The sequence below is a fragment of the Bos grunniens genome, chromosome 5, assembly GCF_055505025.1.
Source record: "Bos grunniens cultivar Pamir isolate PY7600 chromosome 5, Bosgru_T2T1.0, whole genome shotgun sequence".
Taxonomy (NCBI): domain Eukaryota; kingdom Metazoa; phylum Chordata; class Mammalia; order Artiodactyla; family Bovidae; genus Bos; species Bos grunniens.
Window position 1 is genome coordinate 95,770,467 of NC_141169.1, and position 20,312 is coordinate 95,790,778.

At 41.3% G+C, this 20,312-nt stretch overlaps 1 protein-coding gene across 6 annotated transcripts in view; it reads left to right on the forward strand.

Annotated features, from left to right (window-relative positions):
* Nucleotides 1-20,312, forward strand: part of RERG (RAS like estrogen regulated growth inhibitor) — a 133,725-nt gene that overhangs the window by 73,563 nt on the left and 39,850 nt on the right. Inside the window, exon 3 of one of the 6 annotated variants that reach the window (XM_086401899.1) lies at nt 1,411-1,682. The exons of the other annotated variants lie outside the window; for them this stretch is intronic. Coding sequence (XP_086258025.1) covers nt 1,649-1,682 — 34 coding nt within the window. The 5' untranslated portion in view covers nt 1,411-1,648. The remainder of the gene's footprint in view (nt 1-1,410; nt 1,683-20,312) is intronic. 6 annotated transcript variants of the gene reach the window in all.

A 20,312-nucleotide genomic window follows, 5' to 3' on the forward strand; every position in this document is an offset into this window, starting at 1 on the left:
TCCTTACTGTATGCTTGGGAAGACAATAAGAATCTGTATGTTTGTTTATCCATCTGTAAAGTGGAGGAAATCATATTATAACTGTACAGGGATTTAAGAGCTGAGAGGGACCATGTATCTGAATGTGACTTTATTACTCATACCACAGCAAAGAAATGTCAGCACTGCTGTGATGGTCAGTGAGTGTGGAGCCATCATCCTCTCTCATCAGAATCCAGGCATACATTTGAGAAACTGCTCACTATGAACAGGGACCAGGGCGAACTAACAATCCATCACTGTGAATACAGGGCACCTGTAACACACCACCAAGAAGAAGGAAACCTTGCTGTTTTCTAACACAAGTTTCCAAAATGCAGTCACTCTTGTTATCTCATTCTTATTTTGATCATCAAAGCCGCACAGTGAAGTAGTCCAGGCACTGATTATTGGCTCCACTTTACAGTGGAAAAATGTCTGGGAGGTCAAGGGCTTCTCTGGGTTTTGGAACCAATGGGCATTAAAGCTGGATAGAGGCTGTCTTTAGATTCAGAAGAGGACATGTACTCTGCTGAGCTGCTCACTGGATAGTCAGGCAGGTGGACCAAGTGAGGCAGAGGTTGGACTGTGCTTACACTTCACTCTGGTTAATAGTGGGTGATTGAAGCTAGAGGGACACAGCCATGTCATTAATACTGAGAATGAAAAAGAGCACATAAATTTCAGGAAATGTAGCCTTTTTAGGAAATTAGGAACTGTACACATTTTGTTGTGTACAGTGGAGCCTTGGAGCTCTGAGTGTGACAACAAGAAAGGCTAAGAGCTTAATTGGTTAATTATTAATGGATGGGCTTCCCTGGTGGCTCAGACAGTAAAGTGTCTGCCTACAGTGCAGGAGACCCAGGTTTGATCCCTGGGTGGGGAAGATCCTCTGGAGAAGGAAATGGCCACCCAATCCAGTACTCTTGCCTGGAAAATCCCATGGATGGAGGAGCATGGTAGGCTACAGTCCATGGGGTCACAAAGAGTCAGACACAACTGAACGACTTCACTTTCACTTTCACTTTAATGGATGGGAAGCAATCATAAGCCAAACTTGCAAGTATAATGAAGGGGAAAACAGATCTAAAAGGGACCTTACCTTCTCTCAAGGCCTAACTCTTATAAGACTTTCAAAGGACAAATTGTAAATCTGTGTTGCCCATCTGAAAGCCTTTGACCATTTGAAAGCAATGGTTTCTATTGTGGAGAATGGGCTCTAAGGCACGTGGGCTCAATAGTTGAGATTTCCAGGCTCAAGAGCACAGGCTCAATAGTTGCGGTGCAGGGACAGAACCCATGTCTCCTCCATTGGCGGGCAGAGTCTTCACCACTGAGCCACCAGGGAAGCCTCATCTTCTACATTTTTAAATGTGCTTTCTTCTATGCTAGGTGCCATCAGAATCAACTCACGAGACTGCCTATTTTTGAGGCACATTTAAAAAGTGATTTTGGATACCAGCACGTGAGTTTGAGTAAGCTCTGCGAGTTGGTGATGGACAGGGAAGCCTGGTGTGCTGCAGTCCCTGGGGTCGCAGAGTCGGACATGACTGAGTGACTGACCTGAACTGAGCTGACAGATGCTGGCCCTGAAGAATGTGATTCTCAATGTGTGGTCCTTGGAACACAAATGTCAGCATTGTCTTGGAAACGCAAGTTCTCAGGTACCACCCCAGACCTACTAAATCAGAAACTCTAAAACTGGAGGTCCAGGAATCTAGATGACAACCCCAGCAGGTGATCCTAGTGATTCTGAACTTTGAAAACAACTGCTTCAAAAGAGTCAGGCTTTGTCGTGGGGAGGTGGAGTAGGGTTCTTCCAAGGCAGAAGAGGTTGATAATAATAGAAGTGTCTTTGGAATTTTCGCCCAGACTACAAATGACAGTCTACATTTGACAGACTGCAAATGATAGGGTCCTCATGAGTCTAAGGCCTTCTCCACCCTGTGCATACAGAAATGAGTGTCTTGCATGATCTCCAGTGGTGCTGACTGTCTACCACTTACACATCCTCCCTCAGAGCTCCTGTAATTACACTGAGGAGATGATCAGGGCAGCTCAGTATAGTCATGGAGCAGACTGTGATCCAAGCACGTCCTTCTATCTCAAAAAGACTGACAGGGAGAGATGGAGAGGATAATAGTCTAAGATGAGCAAATTGCAGATGAATCCTGTGGGGTTGGAGTGATGGGGTTAGCTGATCCCTGAAACCAGAGTTAATTTGCAAGGAATCTAAAAATGTACAAGCTGGGAGTGTTATGGTTATTGCTATTTGTTTAAACTTCTTGGGTCTCCCTGATACTAACTCCAGGGCACCATAACCTGGGTTTGGGGGAAAAAAAAAGGTTCTACTTGTGAAAGCCTACATCACAAATCTGGGTAGGACTGTTATTTAAAGCGTCTCTGGTCCTTGCATGCTGCAGATGGAGACACCTTCCCATGGTAACTCGTAGCACCACCCGTGACAACAAAACCAGTTGCCCAAGGGTAGACAGTGCGTGTGTGGAAGGAGGGAGCCCAGAATCCCACATCATCCATTCTGTGAGGACCCTCAGGGAAGCACAGAGTGTATATTTTCTGGAAGTACAGTTTATTATGTTGTTTGAAAATGTTACTCTGAGCAACAGATGTTATTTTTGGAGGCCGAGCAACTTTGTTTTAGTGAGAAAAGCCTTGGCAGAAGTTAAAAGATTGTTGGCTAGAAGAAGGGGTTGGTATGTGAGCTTCCAATCCTGGTCTCTTGAGTGGTACTGGGACAGTTTACATGCAGAGGCAGAGGGCTGTAATTTGCAGTCTGCCAGTGGCCGCTGCTCTGTCATGACTAATGCCACTAGGGCTTAGCAGCAAAGCAAGGACCCTTCCTCTTATCTTCAGCTCTCAAGTGCCATAGGGAGAAGGAACGGGGTTGACAGCTGATTGTGTCCTCAGATCCACTGGGGTTTCAGGACACCCTGTTTCCCATCTTTATTTAACTCAGAGTCTGCTCTGAAGGAGCAGATTGAAACCTTGAAGAAAGAGCAGAATCCTCAGTGCTAAGAGGATTATGTGCCATCTGCTCTTCTATTTACATTTTCAGAGTGACGCACTGACTTCATGGAGAGAGCACTTCAGTGGAAAACTTCAATAACACCCTTTTTGATTCTCCTTGGGGCTTCCCAGGTGGCACTAGTGATAAAGAACTTTCCTGCCAATGCAGGAGACACAAGAGACGTGGATCCAGTCCCTCCATGGGGAAGATCCCCTGGAGAAGGAAGTGGCAACCCACTCCAGTATTCTTGCCTGGAGTATCCCATGGACAGAGGAGCCTGGCGGGCTACAGTCCATGGGGTCTCAAAGAGTCAGACATGACTGAAGTGACTTAGCTCACATGTGATTCTCTCCAGAGAGAAAAGGTCAAGATTCCAAAGTAAATTTAGTTGTGTTTCCATCTTATTCTCAGACCCCTTTGAATCTTTTGTGTTGATTAACCTGTCTCATGGATAGCAAATAACTGAAGGACAGATAGAGAAGGAAAGCTCAATTTGACTGCTTATGGACCAGGGGCAATCTGAGTGCAGAGAACTGAATGGCGGCTCTGTTGCCCCCAAGGCTGGTAGTCTCAGAAAGAAAGCATGGTGCTTCTTGGGAAATTCTTATATTGGCTATATCCAGGAGGTCCAATCTGGTGGGTGGAGACACAGATCCTGGGGTCATAATGGTGATGATCCAGGATGTCTCATAGGTGGCTGATGATCTACTCGTTGTGGATCAATATCTTCATCCAAAATTAAGGGTTTAGGCCTTATATCCCTTAGAGGAGGGAGTTAATAAGAGCTGCTTACTAACAGGCTTTCAGAGTCTCAGAAAAATGCTTCAGGATCAGAATGGATTCTTGTGGTGAGCTGGAGGTTGACTTTATAATAGCCCAGACACTTTGGTTGTTTAGGGAAACTCTAAAGTTTGGCAAATAGACAATGAGTTTGGAGCTTACTTCAAAAGTACTGAAGAGGAGGATGGACAAATACAGACCCGTTGGTAACAGAAGTCCTAATGGAAAACTTGCTTCACTTGGGACTGGCTCAGAGATCAATGCAATGGGGATCTGCTGGAGTCAGACTTTATTAACTCTGCTATGTGTTCTGGTCAACAAACAGTAATTTCAGATTCATTTCTGCCCTGTTTCTGCCTTGGAAATGGACTACATTGCAAATGGACTGCATTGTTTAGGCTCCCATGTCCTTTGCCCGGAGAAGGCAATGGCACCCCACTCCAGTACTCTTGCCTGGAAAATCCCAGGGATGGGGGAGCTTGGTGGGCTGCCGTCTATGGGGTCGCACAGAGTCAGACACAACTGAAGCGACTTAGCAGCAGCAGTCCTTTGCCCTCCTTTTATGTTTGGCCAGTATGAAGCAATGACAGAAGATTGAAGGGCTAGAGGAGGGAAAAACCACCGAATGTCTCCGTCTTTCTGTGTCTGCTCCTTGTTGTCTCCTGTAGTAACAACATTTCTTCTTAAATTCTCATCACTTCAAAAGAGCCCCTCCTTCCATGAGACACACTTCCTTCTGGAAGGCTCCAGATGCTTCGCCCTGGTTACCTATTTCCTCCTGTTATTTCATCACCTCTTCTTGTGGTTACAGCTTTCCACTTCTGCCTGTCCATCTCCATCTCGCTTTTCCATTCTTTCATTGTTTTCAACAGCAATTCCTCTCTATTAAAGGTCTTCTCTTTGAAAGACCCATGGTGGTTTCCTGTACTCCTGGCAAGACCCTAGGGTACACTCCTGCTGAGCAGGTGTGGAATTGCATCAGAGACCGTCTAACTATTAAATTACTTCCTTTCCCCTGTTTCACATTTATGTCCTATCCTCTACTGGAAACATTTCCTCTTTCCTTTTTTTTAAATTGAGTTATTTCTGATGTGTTTCAAGATTATTTTATTTATTATTATTATTTGCTGTGCTGTAGCATGTGAGATCCTAGTTCCCCAGCCAGGAATTGAACCCACAGTGGAAGCTCAGAATCACAACCACTGGACCACCAGGGAGGTCCCACGTTTCCCCTTTCTAGCCTTATCCTTCACATCCATGTTTAATTTTAGTTTCTTGGTGTCATTGTGTCCTTTTCATCTCAAATCTGTATATTCATCTTAAAATTAGCTGGCACCGCTTGAAATACAACCTAGGAAAAATGGCTCTATGAGTCACAAAATGAAATTATAGATGTTAATTCCCATCCCTTCTTCTCTGCAGCCTGAGTCATCTACTTTTCCTACTATGTTATTCCTTTCTCCTATCTGAATATCAGGCCACCTGGCAGGGGTAGCATCTGCCCAAATTTGTGCAGTGCTTCTGGCGTTGCTGGCTCATCGTGAAAGGAAAGCACTCATGATCTCCACCTACATCTGTCATGTTTCAACAAAAGGCAGAAATGCCATGTCACCACTGGAGCTAGGGATCCTCATTAACACAGCCGGGGGCTCCAGAGAAAACAATAACTTGCATTGCTTCAGCAAAGTCTGTTAGAATTTTTAACAAAAATTTATACTTATCATGAATATTCCATAAAGCAACTGCTAATGGTAGAATTTAAATTTTTCACAACATAGATGTATATTATAGGATTCCAAGATCTGGTACTTATTCATGATGTCAATAATTAGCTGTGTGACCAGAAGCAAGACTTTCATTTCTGAGTTTATTTTCACATTTACAAAATAAGGTAATTGAACTCAATGGACATGAATTTGAGCAAACTCTGGGAGACAGTAAACGATAGAGGAGCCTGGCATGCTGCCGTCCACGGGGTTGCAAAGAGTCTGATACGACTTAGTGACTGAACAACAACAACAAATCTCTAAGAGCCCATGAATATAAAGTTATAGCTGTACAGTAAGTTTGGTTATTGCTTGTACTGCTTCAGCGAAGTTTGTCAAATTCTTAGCAAAAATTTATGCATACCACGAATCATCCCATAAAGCTACTGCTAATGGTAGAATTTAAATTTTTCACAATATAGATGTATATTATGCACTCATCATGCTTTATTTTTCCTCCTTGAGAGCAAAAGAGATTGTTATGAACAAAGAAAGAAAAACCTGTCTCTTCTGGCTTTTCCTTCTTCAATACTCTTACCTATATTACCCCCCTTTTCCTTTAATGTATCATGCATACTTAATATTATCCTTCTACCCTAGAAGCAGTGCTAAGGGTGAGACAAAAGCCTAGTGGGGTTTTTGGTTCTGCATTTTCAGTTTGCGTAGTTAGTTTTCATATACTCAAGCTCTCCCACCCTTCTTAGCTTGGAATATCTTAACTTTGGTATAGTGGAGGACTTGATTCCCTGATTTTTTTTTTTCTTTATCTTGATTGACCCACCCATTCTTTCTCTTGGTGGCAGTGCTCTGTCAGGGTGATGTATGGGCTTTGTTCCATTTTGGGCATAATTAGAGTGGGCAGCCATTTCAGTGATGAGATTTGAATTCTTCTGCCCTCAAACTTTCCTCTTTTCAATCCCCTCCTGTTGTCCTGCATGAGGACATTGGGTAAGAGATTCATTTTGACAAAGATAGTGTCTCATTTTTCAAGTCTCAGTTTATACAACACTTTCTCAGGAAACCTTTTCATTTCTATCCCTAGCGTGTGTTAGAGTATATTTCCTTACTGCCCTATATTTCTTTACCAAAGAGTGCAGGTACTGGAGCCAAGTTTTAAATTCTTCCTCTGCCAGGTAGTAACTGTGTGAAAGTTACTTCAGCTTCACAAGACTTAATTTTTAAAATTGTGAAGTGAGAATAATAACTGTATGTATGTATGTGTGTGTGTGTATTGCAGTGTAATTCTTTACCACTGAGCCACCACGGAAAGCCACATATATATATATTCCGTGGTGGCTCAGTGGTAAAGAATTACACTGCAATACACAAGACCCAGGTTCGATCCTTGGGTTGGGAAGATCCCCTGAAGGAGGGCATGGCAGTATTCTTGCTTAGAGAATCCCATGGACAGAGGAGCCTGGTGGGCTGTAGTCCATAGGGGGTTGCAAAGAGTCAGACATGACTGAACAACTGAGAATGCATATATATGTGTGTGTGTGTGTGTGTGTGTGTGTGTATATATATGTATGTACTCATGTTTTGGGGAGAATTTTTCACATGAAACACTTAGAACAGTGCCTGGCAATTAGTCAGTGCTCAGCAATATTACCTGTTCTTGTTAATATTATCATTTTTTTAATTAAAAAAATTTTATTTTGACTGTACTGGGTCTTCATTGTAATTTGTTTCATTGCAGTGGCTTCTCTTGTTGCAAAGCATAGGCTCTAGGGTGCATGGGCTCAGTTGTGGCTAACGGGCTTAGTTGCTCCACAGCATGTGGGATCTTCCCAGACCAAGAATCAAACCTGTGTCCCCACCATTGTCAGGCGGATTATTTATCACTGAGCCACCAGGGAAGCTCTGCTGCTACTGCTGCTAAGTCACTTCAGTTGTGTCCGACTCTGTGTGACCCCATAGACGGCAGCCCACCAGGCTCCCCCGTCCCCGGGATTCTCCAGGCAAGAACACTGGAGTGGGTTGCCATTTCCTTCTCCAATGCATGAAAGTGAAAAGTGAAAGTAAAGTCGCTCAGTCGTGTCCGACCCTCAGCGACCCCGTGGACCGCAGCCTTACAGGCTCCTCCACCCACGGGATTCTCCAGGCAGGAGTACCGGAGTGGGTGCCATTGCCTTCTCTGAAGGAAGCCCTAGTTGTTATTATTATGATTGTTGTTGACATTATTGATTGTTTGATCACCTCTCCACCACCAAACTGTAACTACCCGAGAGCAGAGATTGTATGTTTCTTCTGCATGATCAGAGCCTGAACTGCTAACACAGAACTGGTGCTTGATAAATATACAGTGAGTGAATGAATGTCTCAAATCTCTTCTAAAATGAATGTATCTCTGGGAGAATTAATTGAGTAACTCAGCCATTCAGACTGAGTGAAGGGAATCTGGCTAGATCCTGAAGAGGCAAAATACAAATGAGAAGAGGGCAGAAGTGGGGTCCAAAGCATGTGGAGAGCAGATCTGTGCACTGCACCAGGGTCTTCAGTGACTAGCTCACTCCTTGAAGAAGGAAATGGCAACCCACTCCAGTATTCTTGCCTGGAGAATCCCAGGGACAGAGGAGCCTGATGGGCTGCTGTCTATGGGGTCGCACAGAGTCGGACACAACTGAAACAGCAGCAGCAGCAGCAGCTCACTCCTGAGATAAGAGAGGCTTCCAGGGGAGATAAAGAGGCTCCAAGCGATATACTTCTGTTGACTCTGAGGTTTTCCTTACGATAGCCCATTTTTATTGGTGTTCAGTCGTTAAGCCGTGTCCAGTTCTTTTGCAACCCCATGAACTGTAGCCTGCCAGGCTCCTCTGTCCATGGGATTTTCCAGGAAAGAATAGTGGAGTGGGTTGTCATTTTCTTCTCCAGGGTATCTTCCTGACCCAAGACTCAAACCCATGTCTCCTGTATTGCAGATGGATTCTTTACTGCTGAGCCACCAGGAGAGTGTGATGCAGTGGCATACTTTATTTATACCAGATAAACTGGAACATTCAGTGATGCCCCTGCTATTGAGAAGCATTATTCCCTAAGGTTTTAATGATTGTGGAGATTCCCAAATGTATTTTCCCAACTCAGTTCTGAAATTTCCATCTCTCCCATGTGATGGGAGCAATTAAATTCTTAATCCAATAATCAGTGTAATGTCCTCAAATGTCTTTGAACAATGTGTGTGATCATAATTAATGTGACTCTGTCACATGCAGAGTATTTTATTGTGCAGATTTTCTTTTACTATAATAACGTGTGGGACAGGTAAGGTAAGTATTATTATCATCCCTTTTTTAGAGATGATGGAATTATGATTAAAAGCTTAAAAGACATTTTTAAGGTCACATCCCAAATTCTACATACCTTCTACTGTGCGGTTCTTTTAGGTTTTCTTTATGGATGGAACATTTTCAGAATTTTCCAAATATGTGGGTTTTAAGGAGCCACATTTCAGTTGTATCTGCATGTCTCTTACATCTGCTTCAATCCTTGTGTGCTGCATTCTAGCTCATGAAGTGGCCTGGGAACAGCAGGGTTACTATACTACCCAACGAGGGTCATAGTGCTTCAGACTGAGAACCAGTGAAATCAACACAATCTAAGACTAATTCTTTAAGTTCAGTATCAAGGAAAGGATTTAAAAGAAAAATGACATAAATGTGCTACTATATATATATGTAAATAATATATACTTTACATATATGTATATAAACATATCTATATATGCATCTATATGTATATATATATATAGATGATACATGCTATGTATATACTATACTATATATATATATATATATGCTCAACTACAGAGAAAGTATATCAGCCATTAAAATGAAACACATTTCCAGTTTTATACAAAACAAATTTGTCATAGATGTGAACTAGCTATGATTATTTTTCTCTTTTCCAACATTTAAGGCAATCTCTACTGCTCTCTTCCTTCTTCTATGAATGATAGAATATCACAATTTTCCTTCCTTGTCTAAACCATCTGTTGAGTCTCTAAGCCCCTAAGTCTCTGTTTTTCTATTCTCAGGAAGATAAGCTTGGTTAAAATATTTTTGTCATTGGTTTTGTCTTTGGCCTGATTGATGCTCATATCCATAAGTATAAAGAAGTGCTTAAAATCAACAACTGATATAAAGAAAACCACAAATCATGAAAAGCAAAACACATAGTTTAAAAAATACACATATATAGTTAAATCAATCATTAATCATTATTCTCCTTCCTGTTAAAGCAAAATGAATCATCTTTATCAAAGAATCAAAGATTTATTTCTGTATTAGCAAGGCAACAAATTTTGCAGAAGAATGAAATACTATTATTGTTGTGTTCAACAAATAAATAATGGGAGCCTGTCAAAAGGACATAGGATTCATCTTGAAAGGGTACTTGCTAGACAATTCTGGGACAAAATAAATATTGATAATAATGGATTTCAACCTTGAAAAAATAATATATGAGTCCATGTCTTTTAAAAGTATCTATTTTATTATTTGGCTGCATAGGGTCTTAGTTGCATCACATGGGGTCTATCGTTGTGGCCCACAGACTCTCTAGTTGTGGCTCATAGGCTCAGTAGTTTCAGCACATGAGTTTACTTGCTCCAGAGCATGTGGGATCTTAGTTCCCTGACCAGGGATCAAACTCACATCCCCTACATTGGAAGGCAGATTATTAACCATTGGACCACCAGGGAAGTCCCTATGAGTCCAGGTTGATACAAACAAACGACTTACTTAGGAATATCAGTTGTGAAATGAACAGCAGATTTAGGCAAGTACCATTTGAGAACCACTGTAGTGCTAATTGATTAAAGTAAGAGTTGTATGTGGATACTGAAAGTTCCAATGGGTGAAAGTTTGATGAGGATCAGGGTGTTAATAATTGCATAGTCTTAGAGGATCTCTCACCTATTATTTATTCACTGGAAACAGAAAAATAGCAACTTTACAGTGGAGAAATCTGAACAATGCCACCTTCATCAGGTGATTAAAGTTAACTTCACCAATGGAGGCACAAACCAACCTGTGCCTTCTAATATAATTGACTGAGAAGGACGCACCATAACTTTTGTTGTATTTCTCTCCCCAGATGTGTAAGCTGTATCTAGTCAATTGCCTTGTACTCTCCAAAAATGTCAAAACCTTGAAATATATATATATGTATATATGAGTAAAGAAATATTCCAATTTTAGAGCAAGTTGAAATGATAATAGCTAATTTCAATGTTTGCTCCTGGATTAGATACTGGACAGAAAGAAAAAAGTAACTATATAAAGAGTATTATGAGCACAATTGAAGAAATGTGATATTGACTGTGGATTAGATAATATTAGTGTGTCAATGTTAAATCTTCTGATACTGGTAATTGTTATAATACAAAATATCCTTGTTAGGTACACATATTGAAATATTTAGAGGGAAGGATGCACAATATCTCCAACTTACTCTCTATCGGTAAAAAATAAAAATGCAGATTGTATATAGTATATATTACATAAAGAGAGAGAGAGAGAATGATAGAACCAATGAGGCAAATTGTAAACAATGGGTGGATCTCAATAAAGAATATATAAGAATTATTTATTCTATTCTTGTAGATTTTTCTAAGTTTTTCTAAGTGTCCCCCAAAAAGTGACCAAAATATTGGATAGCAAAATTTCCTCTTCAGCAGACACCATCATTTGTATTTCACTATGATGAAATGCAGCGAAAGAAAATAAAACCCAGTCTCCAAAAATAAGCAGCCAAAGCTGTCATTTCCTAGTCATCAGTTATCTTTGTGTATGAGTTCTGATTTAGTTTTGTTTGTTTGTTTGATTTGTTTCGTTTTTATTCTTTGCATCCTTAAGTATAAAGTGGAAACCAAAAAGAGTGAAAAAGGGACATTCCTATTAAATTTAGCCCTACCACTTTAAGACAGGAAGCAGTTGATCAGTTTTAGGACCATATTTTTATGAAACGGGAGTATGGTTGTTTCCCAAGAATGGCCATAAATTACATCCTTCAACTCAGCCCCAACTAGTGGGAATTCATATGAAAAATTACTTGCTAGTTCTCTAGCTTCCTGCACGTCCCTCATGACATTTTGGCAAAGCAAAAGTAGGGGTGGCTGGATTGTAAACTATTTCCCAAAATTACAAAATATTTTGGAGCTGATACCAGACCTATGCTCTTATCTGCTGACTGCACATAGTTTTAAACTATTCTGGTATGCCCTGCACATCTGCCTCAAATGCAATCTAAGTGGCCTCTTTTCTTTAGCCCTCTTGAACCAAGAGGTCCAGAGGTCAGAACAAAAAACAGAGCTCATCCGCTAAAGGGAAGATCCTAGAGCAGGTCCAAGAAAAGGAGCTGAATAGGAAGACAGGCTGAGAGATGTCTGTTAATCTGTAGCTGCTGCTACTGCTGCTGCTAAGTCGCTTCAGTCATGTCTGACTCTGTGCAACCCCATAGACGGCAGCCCACCAGTCTCCCCCGTCCCTGGGATTCTCCAGGCAAGAACACTGGAGTGGGTTGCCATTTCCTTCTCCAATGCATGAAAGTGAAAAGTCAAAGTCGTATCCGACTCCTAGTGACCCCATGGACTGCAGCCTACCAGGCTCCTCTGTCCATGGGATTTGCCAGGCAAGAGTACTGGAGTGGGTTGCCATTGCCTTCTCCAATCTGTAGCTGGTCCTCCTTTTTTCATTTCATGACAGGTGAGGGATACTTTATGGCAGGCACTGGTTTAGTACATTTGGGTACATTGTCTCATTTGGTCCGTTAATATTTCTGAGATGGGCACTACTTTTATTTCCACTTGGTAACTCAGATAACTTAAGTTTAGAGTAATAAAATGTTTGACAGGTGTGAGCTGAAGGGTTGTGATTTGAAAAATTTGAATGAAATGTTGCCTGACTTCAGAGTAGGCTTTACTAGGCTTTGCGTGCATGCAGTCTCTTCAGTCATGTCTGACTCTTTGTGACTCTATGGACTGTGAACCGCCAGGCTCCTCTGTCCATAGGGTTCTCCAGGCCAGAATCCTGGAGTGGGTTTCCTTGCCCTCCTCTAGGGGATCTTCCTGACCCATCTCTTATGTCTCCCACATTGGCAGGCTGAGACTTCCCTGGTGGCTCAGATGGTGAAGAATGTTCCTGCAATGTGGGAGACCTGGATTCTATCCCTGGGTTGGGAAGATCCCCTGGAGGAGGGCATGGCAGCCCACTCCAGTATTCTTGCCTGGAGAATCCTATGGACAGAGGAACTTAGCGGGTTATAGTCCATAGGGTTGCAGAGTCCACAGAACTGAGCAACTTTCGCTTTTGCATTTGTTTACCACTAGAACCACCTGGGAAGCCCATGTACCCTGTTTTATTAACTGTAATGGATCCCCTGCTCTACATTTTTTCCCCTGAGGACTCACGGTGCAATGATAATGTCAATCACTCTTGCAGAATATGTAGCACATCTTGGTTTAGAAACTATTATCTGTTTTCTGAACCCAGTGATTTCATCAACAAACATTCCTCCAATCTACAGGCTGATAGTATTTGATCCTTAATGGTGTTACCTCTTGGCATACTATTAATATAAGATTTTTAAGTGACTTCTGAATCCTTAGAGAGATAGAGATTAACACTTCTTTGATGTGGGCCCTTTTAAAGTCTTTATTGAATTGTTAAAATATTGCTTCTGTCTTATGTTTTGTTTTTTTGACTGTGAGGCATGGGGTATCTTAGCTCCCGGACTAGGGGTCGAACCCGTGTCTGCTGCATTGGAAGGCAAAGTCTTAACCACTGGACCATCAGGGAAGTCCCAAGTTAACACTTTTATGAAGTGGGTAGTCATAATATGATTGCTCTAAAACTGATGAGGTGTTTGTGGCAAACTTCTGTATCAGGATGGGTAAACCTCTATAGCAGTGTTTCTAACCTGAGGTCCAGACCCACCAAACAGTCTTCAGAGGGTCTGTCAGCTTGGATGGGAATATATTTCATCTTCATTTTCACTAACATTTAAATTTCATATAAGTGAATCTTCCATTATGACGTTGATACAGATCAAAGTGTTGTTAGCAATACCATGCCTGTCGACACTAGAAATCACAGATGTTTTCAGTCATATCAGTTGCTGCTCCTATTTCAAAATGTCACTTGTACTCATAATTAACTTGAAATTATGATAATTATTAGATTATTATTAAACTCATGACTAGAGCTTATGTAAAATGTTCAAGAAGCATGTGTAATTGCTATATCACAAGTTTGTTTCTTTAAAACAGTACATCAATATTTTAATAGTGGTATTTCAACCCAGGTTTTATTTGTATTTATATTTTTATATTTTAAAATGTTATCCTGTTAATTGATTTACTAGCTATCCCAAAATGGTGCATGGCATGCAAATGGTTAGGAGTTCTGTTCTCTAGCACAAACCCCAACATAGACTGAGTAGGGAATAGCCTGGCTTAACAGCTGGCTGCTTTCAGGGTACCCTGGAAAATTGCAGTGACCCCAGGAATGAATAAAAGTTCTAAATGCTAGAACAAGATAATTGTTAGGTTCTACCAAGTACATCCTACCCAGTGCTGCAGCAACCTTCTCCCCGCTCAGCCCCAACCCCTTCCAGAATCCAGAAGTCTGGGCAGTTAGTTATTCTGCTCAGCCCCACTGCTGTACTCCTTCCTACTCAATTTTAATGAAAGCAGCTCTCCTGGCAGCAGCTCAAGTGCAACCCCAGTGCTCTGGGGAGCCGGGCCTGTGTCAGCAGGCCATGGGGGTGGATCAGAGCCAAGACTTTTGTGACTCTCTCCACCCTCATTTTCCCGAGAAAACACAGCCCAGGAGGACTTTGCTGGAGGGTTGATCAATTTTAGCTATATATTTACTTTGTTGAAAACTTCAGTTGTTCTTTTATGTGTCATTTTCTCTAATTTCATGTGTTTTAATCCTTTCTTTTGCAACAAGCGGAATTCTGGTCACACCTACACAAGGGCACCAGGTGTGTGCATATTCTCCAGATACTTACAATACATCACAGGCACTTGCTAGAAAATGAAAGATGGAAAAGTTAGTAGGGTTAGATTTCTTTATATGTTCCAAATAAAATGCCTGCTTCCTTTCCTTTTTGTTTTTTTTTGTCTGTTTGTTTTCTTATTGCTTCATATATTCTTCATCTAGGTTTCCTTATTTGATCTTTTTATTTTACTTTATTTATTTATGCAATCTGAATAGTTCTTGGCTGAGCTGCTCATCAGAACTGTTCATTTTATATGTAAACTATTCAGTTTCTTTCCTAAGTCTCTATGGAGCAAGGATCAAGACAGTGTGGCATCAATGTCTAAATGCCTAAGTACATGTAACTCATGGGACTTCCCAGGTGATACTAGTGGGAAAGAACCCGCCTGCCAGTGCAGGAGACTTAAGAGACGTAGGTCCGATCTCTGAGTTGGGAAGATCCCCTGGAGGAAGAAGTGGCAGTCCATCCCAGTGCTCTTGCCTGGAGAATCCCATGGACAGAGGAGCCTGGTGTGCTACAGTTTATTAGGTCACAAAGAGTCAGACACGACTAAAGCGACTTAGCACAACAGCACATGTAACTCACATTTCAAAAATGGAAAATGTGTGATACTATCATCACATTTAAACTAGCTTCTTTGAAGCTCCTTCATCAAATACTAAGACAAGTCCCTTCTGAGGTTTAATATATCTTAAAAATTATAACTTAAAAATTCCACTTGCATGCAAGTTTTAAGTCTTCATCTGACCCAGATGATATCAGAGATAATGTTCATAAACATGATTTTTGAGTATGACCGAGGCAAGTTCTAATCTGCGTTATTGCCCGATTAGGCACGGGACCAATGAACTGCCACATTATGGAAGTACCAGATGTATCAATGGATGTCCATGATCGCTTCTTGTAATCCCAGTATTTTTTACATTCTACAAACTATTCCACGAATCAGACCTACTCTAGCCATTTGGCCAAATTTTCCTTGAAGATCATGAAATGCAGTAAACCTCATATTCTTTTCTAATTATTTGAACAATAATCAAAATCGAAGGTATTTGGCTTCATAAGGCAATATATGAGTTTCTGCAGCAGATTCACCCTCCCAATTGCTTTGCTCTGGCCAATTCTAAAAGGAACTTGCCTAATGTGAATGGTAGAGTGAGATGGTCCAGCACTGGACCAGATGGTTGGCTCTGAGGGCAATCTGGATACAACTTTTGTGCTCTGTTAATTGCAGGAGACTTGGTGGTAAATGGCAAACTACAAGACAGACATCAGGAATAGATATCTGGATTTATTTCTGGGGGCTGCATAACAAAGTACCATAAACTGGGTGTCTCAAACCACAGAAATGTGTTATGGTTCTGGAGGCGAGGAGTCAAGTTAAGGTGTCAGCAGCATGGTTCATTCCTTCCTTTCTAAATATTTGTTTATTTATTTGGCTGCGCGGGTCTTCCTTGTGACATGTGGGATCTTTAGTTATGGCCTATGAACTCTTTAGTTGTGGCATGTGGGACCCAGTTCCCTGACCAGGGGTCAAACCCAGGACCCCTGCATTGGGAGCCTGGAGTCTTAGCCACCGGACCACCAGGGAAGTCCCAACTGTGTACCTATGGAGGCTGTAGGGGAAATCTGTTTCTGCCATTCTCCCAGCTTCCTGTAGCTTCAGGCATTCCTTGTGTTGTAGACGGCGTTCTCTCTGTGTCTTCACACTATCTCCCCTCTGCACATGTCTGTCTCTGTGGCCAGATTTCTCCTGTTTATAAGAATGTGGTCACATTGGATGAGGACCCACCCTAATGATCTCATCTAAACTTGATCATCTACAAAGACTCTATTTCCAAATAAGTTCTAATTTCATGTTCAAAGGCAGTGGGAGTTAAGACTTCAATATCAATTTCAACTCAGTCCATGGAATTCTCCAGGCTAGGATACTGGAGTGAGTAGCCCTTCCCTTCTCCAGAGGATCTTCCTGATCCAGGGATTGAACCTGGGTCTCCTGCATTGCAGGAAGATTCTTTACCATCTGAACCACTCTAGACCCTAATATCAATTCAACTCATAACAATATCTTTTATGAAAAACCACCAGAGAGAATAATTTGTAACTATAAGTAAAATTTATGTGAATCCTACAGTTTAGCTTCTGTTAATTTTTTTAATCCTAGACATCTTATTTAGATGATAGAATGCCAAAAGTATCATGAATGTTCTTGTTCTATAAATTATCAAAGCTATTCAATTATTCCTACATTTTCCAGGAACTGTGGTTCTCTATTGTTTTCTCATAGACCTTGTTGGCATTTTTCTGAATTTCATTGCTCCCCCTACATTTCATAAACCCTAGACTCTCCCTCTTTAATGCCAGATAAGCACATGTTTAAATAATGGGTAAAGGATTGCTTTTGTAAGTAAAATACACATCTGAGATCCTGCTATTTGGGAAACTTGATTCAATTTCATTCATTTGAAACACTCAGAGTCTGTACCACTGCTTAATATTTTTCATTGTCCACAACAATAACCTTCACAGTGGTTATCTATGTTCTTTTAAAGTAGCATAGAATTGTAATAAAATTTAAAATTGAGCACCCATCACAACTCCCCCCCATCCATTGTTCATTTTCGGCTGCACTCTGTGCAGCATGTGGCATCTATTTCTCCAGTCAGGGATGAACCCCTGCCCCCTGCAGTGGCAGTGCAGTCTTAATCACTGGACCCCTAGGGAAATCCTTCCCCGTTCTTCCATTCAAGAAAAACTAAAGAAACCGTGGGTAATCCTAAGACCCTGTGAATTGCCTGGAAAAACACTGACCCAGAAAAGAAATGTGTAACAAGTCACATTTTTTTCCATTACTTAAGGGAAATTGTGGTGTTAATTTTTTTCTTAATCTCTGGGCTAAGTATAAATCTGTGACTCACCCAAACTACCTCATTCCTAGACCATAAATATTAGGAGTGATGACTTATAAGGGAGGTCATGTTGACGTGTGGTGAGTAAATGCTTGTCGGCACATATTAATTTAACAAGAAAATAGCACTTTCCTAAGTAGCATAACATAAACAGTAGAGAAGTCAATGTAAGTGGAAAGCAGTGTTATTTTTGTAAAGCTATGATGGCAAAAGAATCCTTTTTTTCACCCCCAAATAATAATGCAATTGTATTAGTCTTTAGAACCTAATAATACGTGTGTAGATCTGGTTCCAATCAAAAAAAGTTCTATTAAGTTTCCAATCCTATGGGAAAATTAAATTTAAAATATATATATATTTTGTTCATTGCAAATTTTTATTCCTAGTACATGGAAAACCCCAAGGAGGTGTTCCAGCTGCACTGAATTTTCTCAAGTCAAGTTATCCATGTTAAACTTCACTCCTAGGGCACTGCTACGTAACTTGAGTTTCAGAGGCAGAAATGGGATGGTGTCATGTGTTCTCTGTTCTTGGAATAAAGCTCTACTGTGTCCAGGATCAGGCACGACACACCGAGGACCTCAGTCTCCAAAAGGTGGCTTGCTTCGTAGTCTACTCTGTTAAGAAAAATTGAACACTATAGAAAACAGCTTCAGAAAAGAAAAAAGAAAAAAAAAAAAAACCCACCTATTACAGTAGGTGGGACAGGAATATCACTTGATCTCTAAAGCAGGTAAATTGGTGCATTTAAAAGTTTTCTAAGTCCATGTAGACTGTCACAAATATTAAATGAAGGGCTTTGGTTTTCCTTAGTCATGAAATTTCTACTTCTGTAACTTTGCTAATGCTGGTTTCTGCTTTCTTTTCTGCCTGTTTTAGTAGTACATGGTTCTCTGCTTTTCTCAGATGGCTTTCCAAAATGACCCTGGCTGATATTCCCATCGGTCAACCACAGTATTTTGCAGTGCACAACAAAATAGCATCAACCTTCTATATTTTATAGTTCCTAGGTTATCTCATGTGCCTCTTGGTTATCTCAGAAGCTCTTTGTCTCCAACGTACAGGCAAGAGGGTGGTCTTGGAGTTAATTTATACCATGGTGGTGACAAGCTCAGGACTTAGCCCATGAGAAACACTCAACATTTGTTGTAAAATGACATATTTACAATCAAATGATTATGGCAGTTTAAGAGTCCTAAGAGTAAGGGGACCCTCTGTCCATCAAACCTTTCACAAGGAAGAAAAACCTCATCTAATTTATGCAGAAAGAGCAAGCAAAATAAAAGTGGAATTCTGTTGACCTAATCCCGTCAGCTTTCTCTGCTTAGAACTAGGGGGTGAGAAGGATGTTCATGTCTGTCTTGAGGGCTCAGACAGTATAGAATCTGCCTGTAATGCAGGAGACCCAGGTTGGGAAGATCCCCTAGAGTAGGGAATGGCAACCCACTCCAGTATTCTTGCTTGGGAAACCCCATGGACAGAGAAGCCTGGCGGGCTACAGCCCATGGGGTCTCCAAGAGTCAGACACAACTAACATATTGACTTTTTTTTTTCCTCAAGGAGGTTCATACCTTTCCTGAGGAAGTGTTGTTTATACTGGTAGTGCCCTCTAGCGGCTGATAATGAACTTCTTGCTGCTGCTGCTGCTAAGTCGCTTCAGTCGTGTCCGACTCTGTGCGACCCCAGAGACGGCCTTCTACCAGGTTCCTCTGTCCCTGGGATTCTCCAGGCAAGAACAGTGGAGTGGGTGCCATTTCCTTCTCCAATGCATGAAAGTGAAAAGTCAAAGTGAAGTCGCTCAGTCGTGTCCCCGCCTCTTACCGACCTCATGGACTGTAGCCTACCAGGCTCCTCCGTCCATGGGATTTTCCGGGCAAGAGTACTGGAGTGGATTGCCGTTGCCTTCTCTGAGAATGAACTTCTTGGGTCACTCCAATCCATTCCACCTTCAACTACCAGTTAGCACTCTCCCAATCCCACTCCATTTCAGCAGATTTCTCTTTCAAAGGGACTTGGGATGCTACAGTCTACCACAAATGTTGCTAGTGTGCCCTTTCTGAATTCAACTGAAGTGAATACCAGTTTTTACCCTTCCAAGTCATTCAGATGCCTGCGCGTGTGCAATTTAACTGTTGCGTGCAAACCCTTGGCTTGGGTGTGTTTATGTAAACAGTTCAAAGCTGTGGACTATGTGTCTGGCATGCTGCTTGCAAGACACAGAAGAAAAATCAGCATGTTTTCCATTTACAACACATGTGGTTCTTATTGCCTTACAGAGATTGGTTCTTGTTTGTACTTCATTTTATTTTTTTAAAGTGAGTTTTCCACGGTGAAATAAAGTGTGTTCATTATAGAAAATGTTGAAAAGACAGAGGAAAAAAAAAAAAATCACCCAGAATTCCACCAAAGCCAAGGCAGATTTTAGATGTAGCCTGACAAGATAGCCTGCTTCCCTGAACCAGGGAACGTTAGAGCCTGTCCCCTGTGTGTCCTCAGGGAACAGGTTCTAAGGGACTGAGAGTGAACGTGTCATTAACCTCCCTTGCAGCTGTTTTCTCAATTTATAAAGTGCAATGATAATATGGGATTTGTTTACTTTCATTTTCTGTCTCAAATTAGGTCCAGTAATTGCATAATAATAGCAGCCGTTTATTTATTTAGCACAGAATTTCAAAGTCTAACCTTAGAGTTGCCATTTGCCTCCTGGAGAATAACAATTCAGCCCAAGCTTGATTCATCCCTATAATCTCCCACATCTCTGCCAGGATTTGTTCTTGTAATAATAATAACTGCCATTGATTAAGTTCTTAT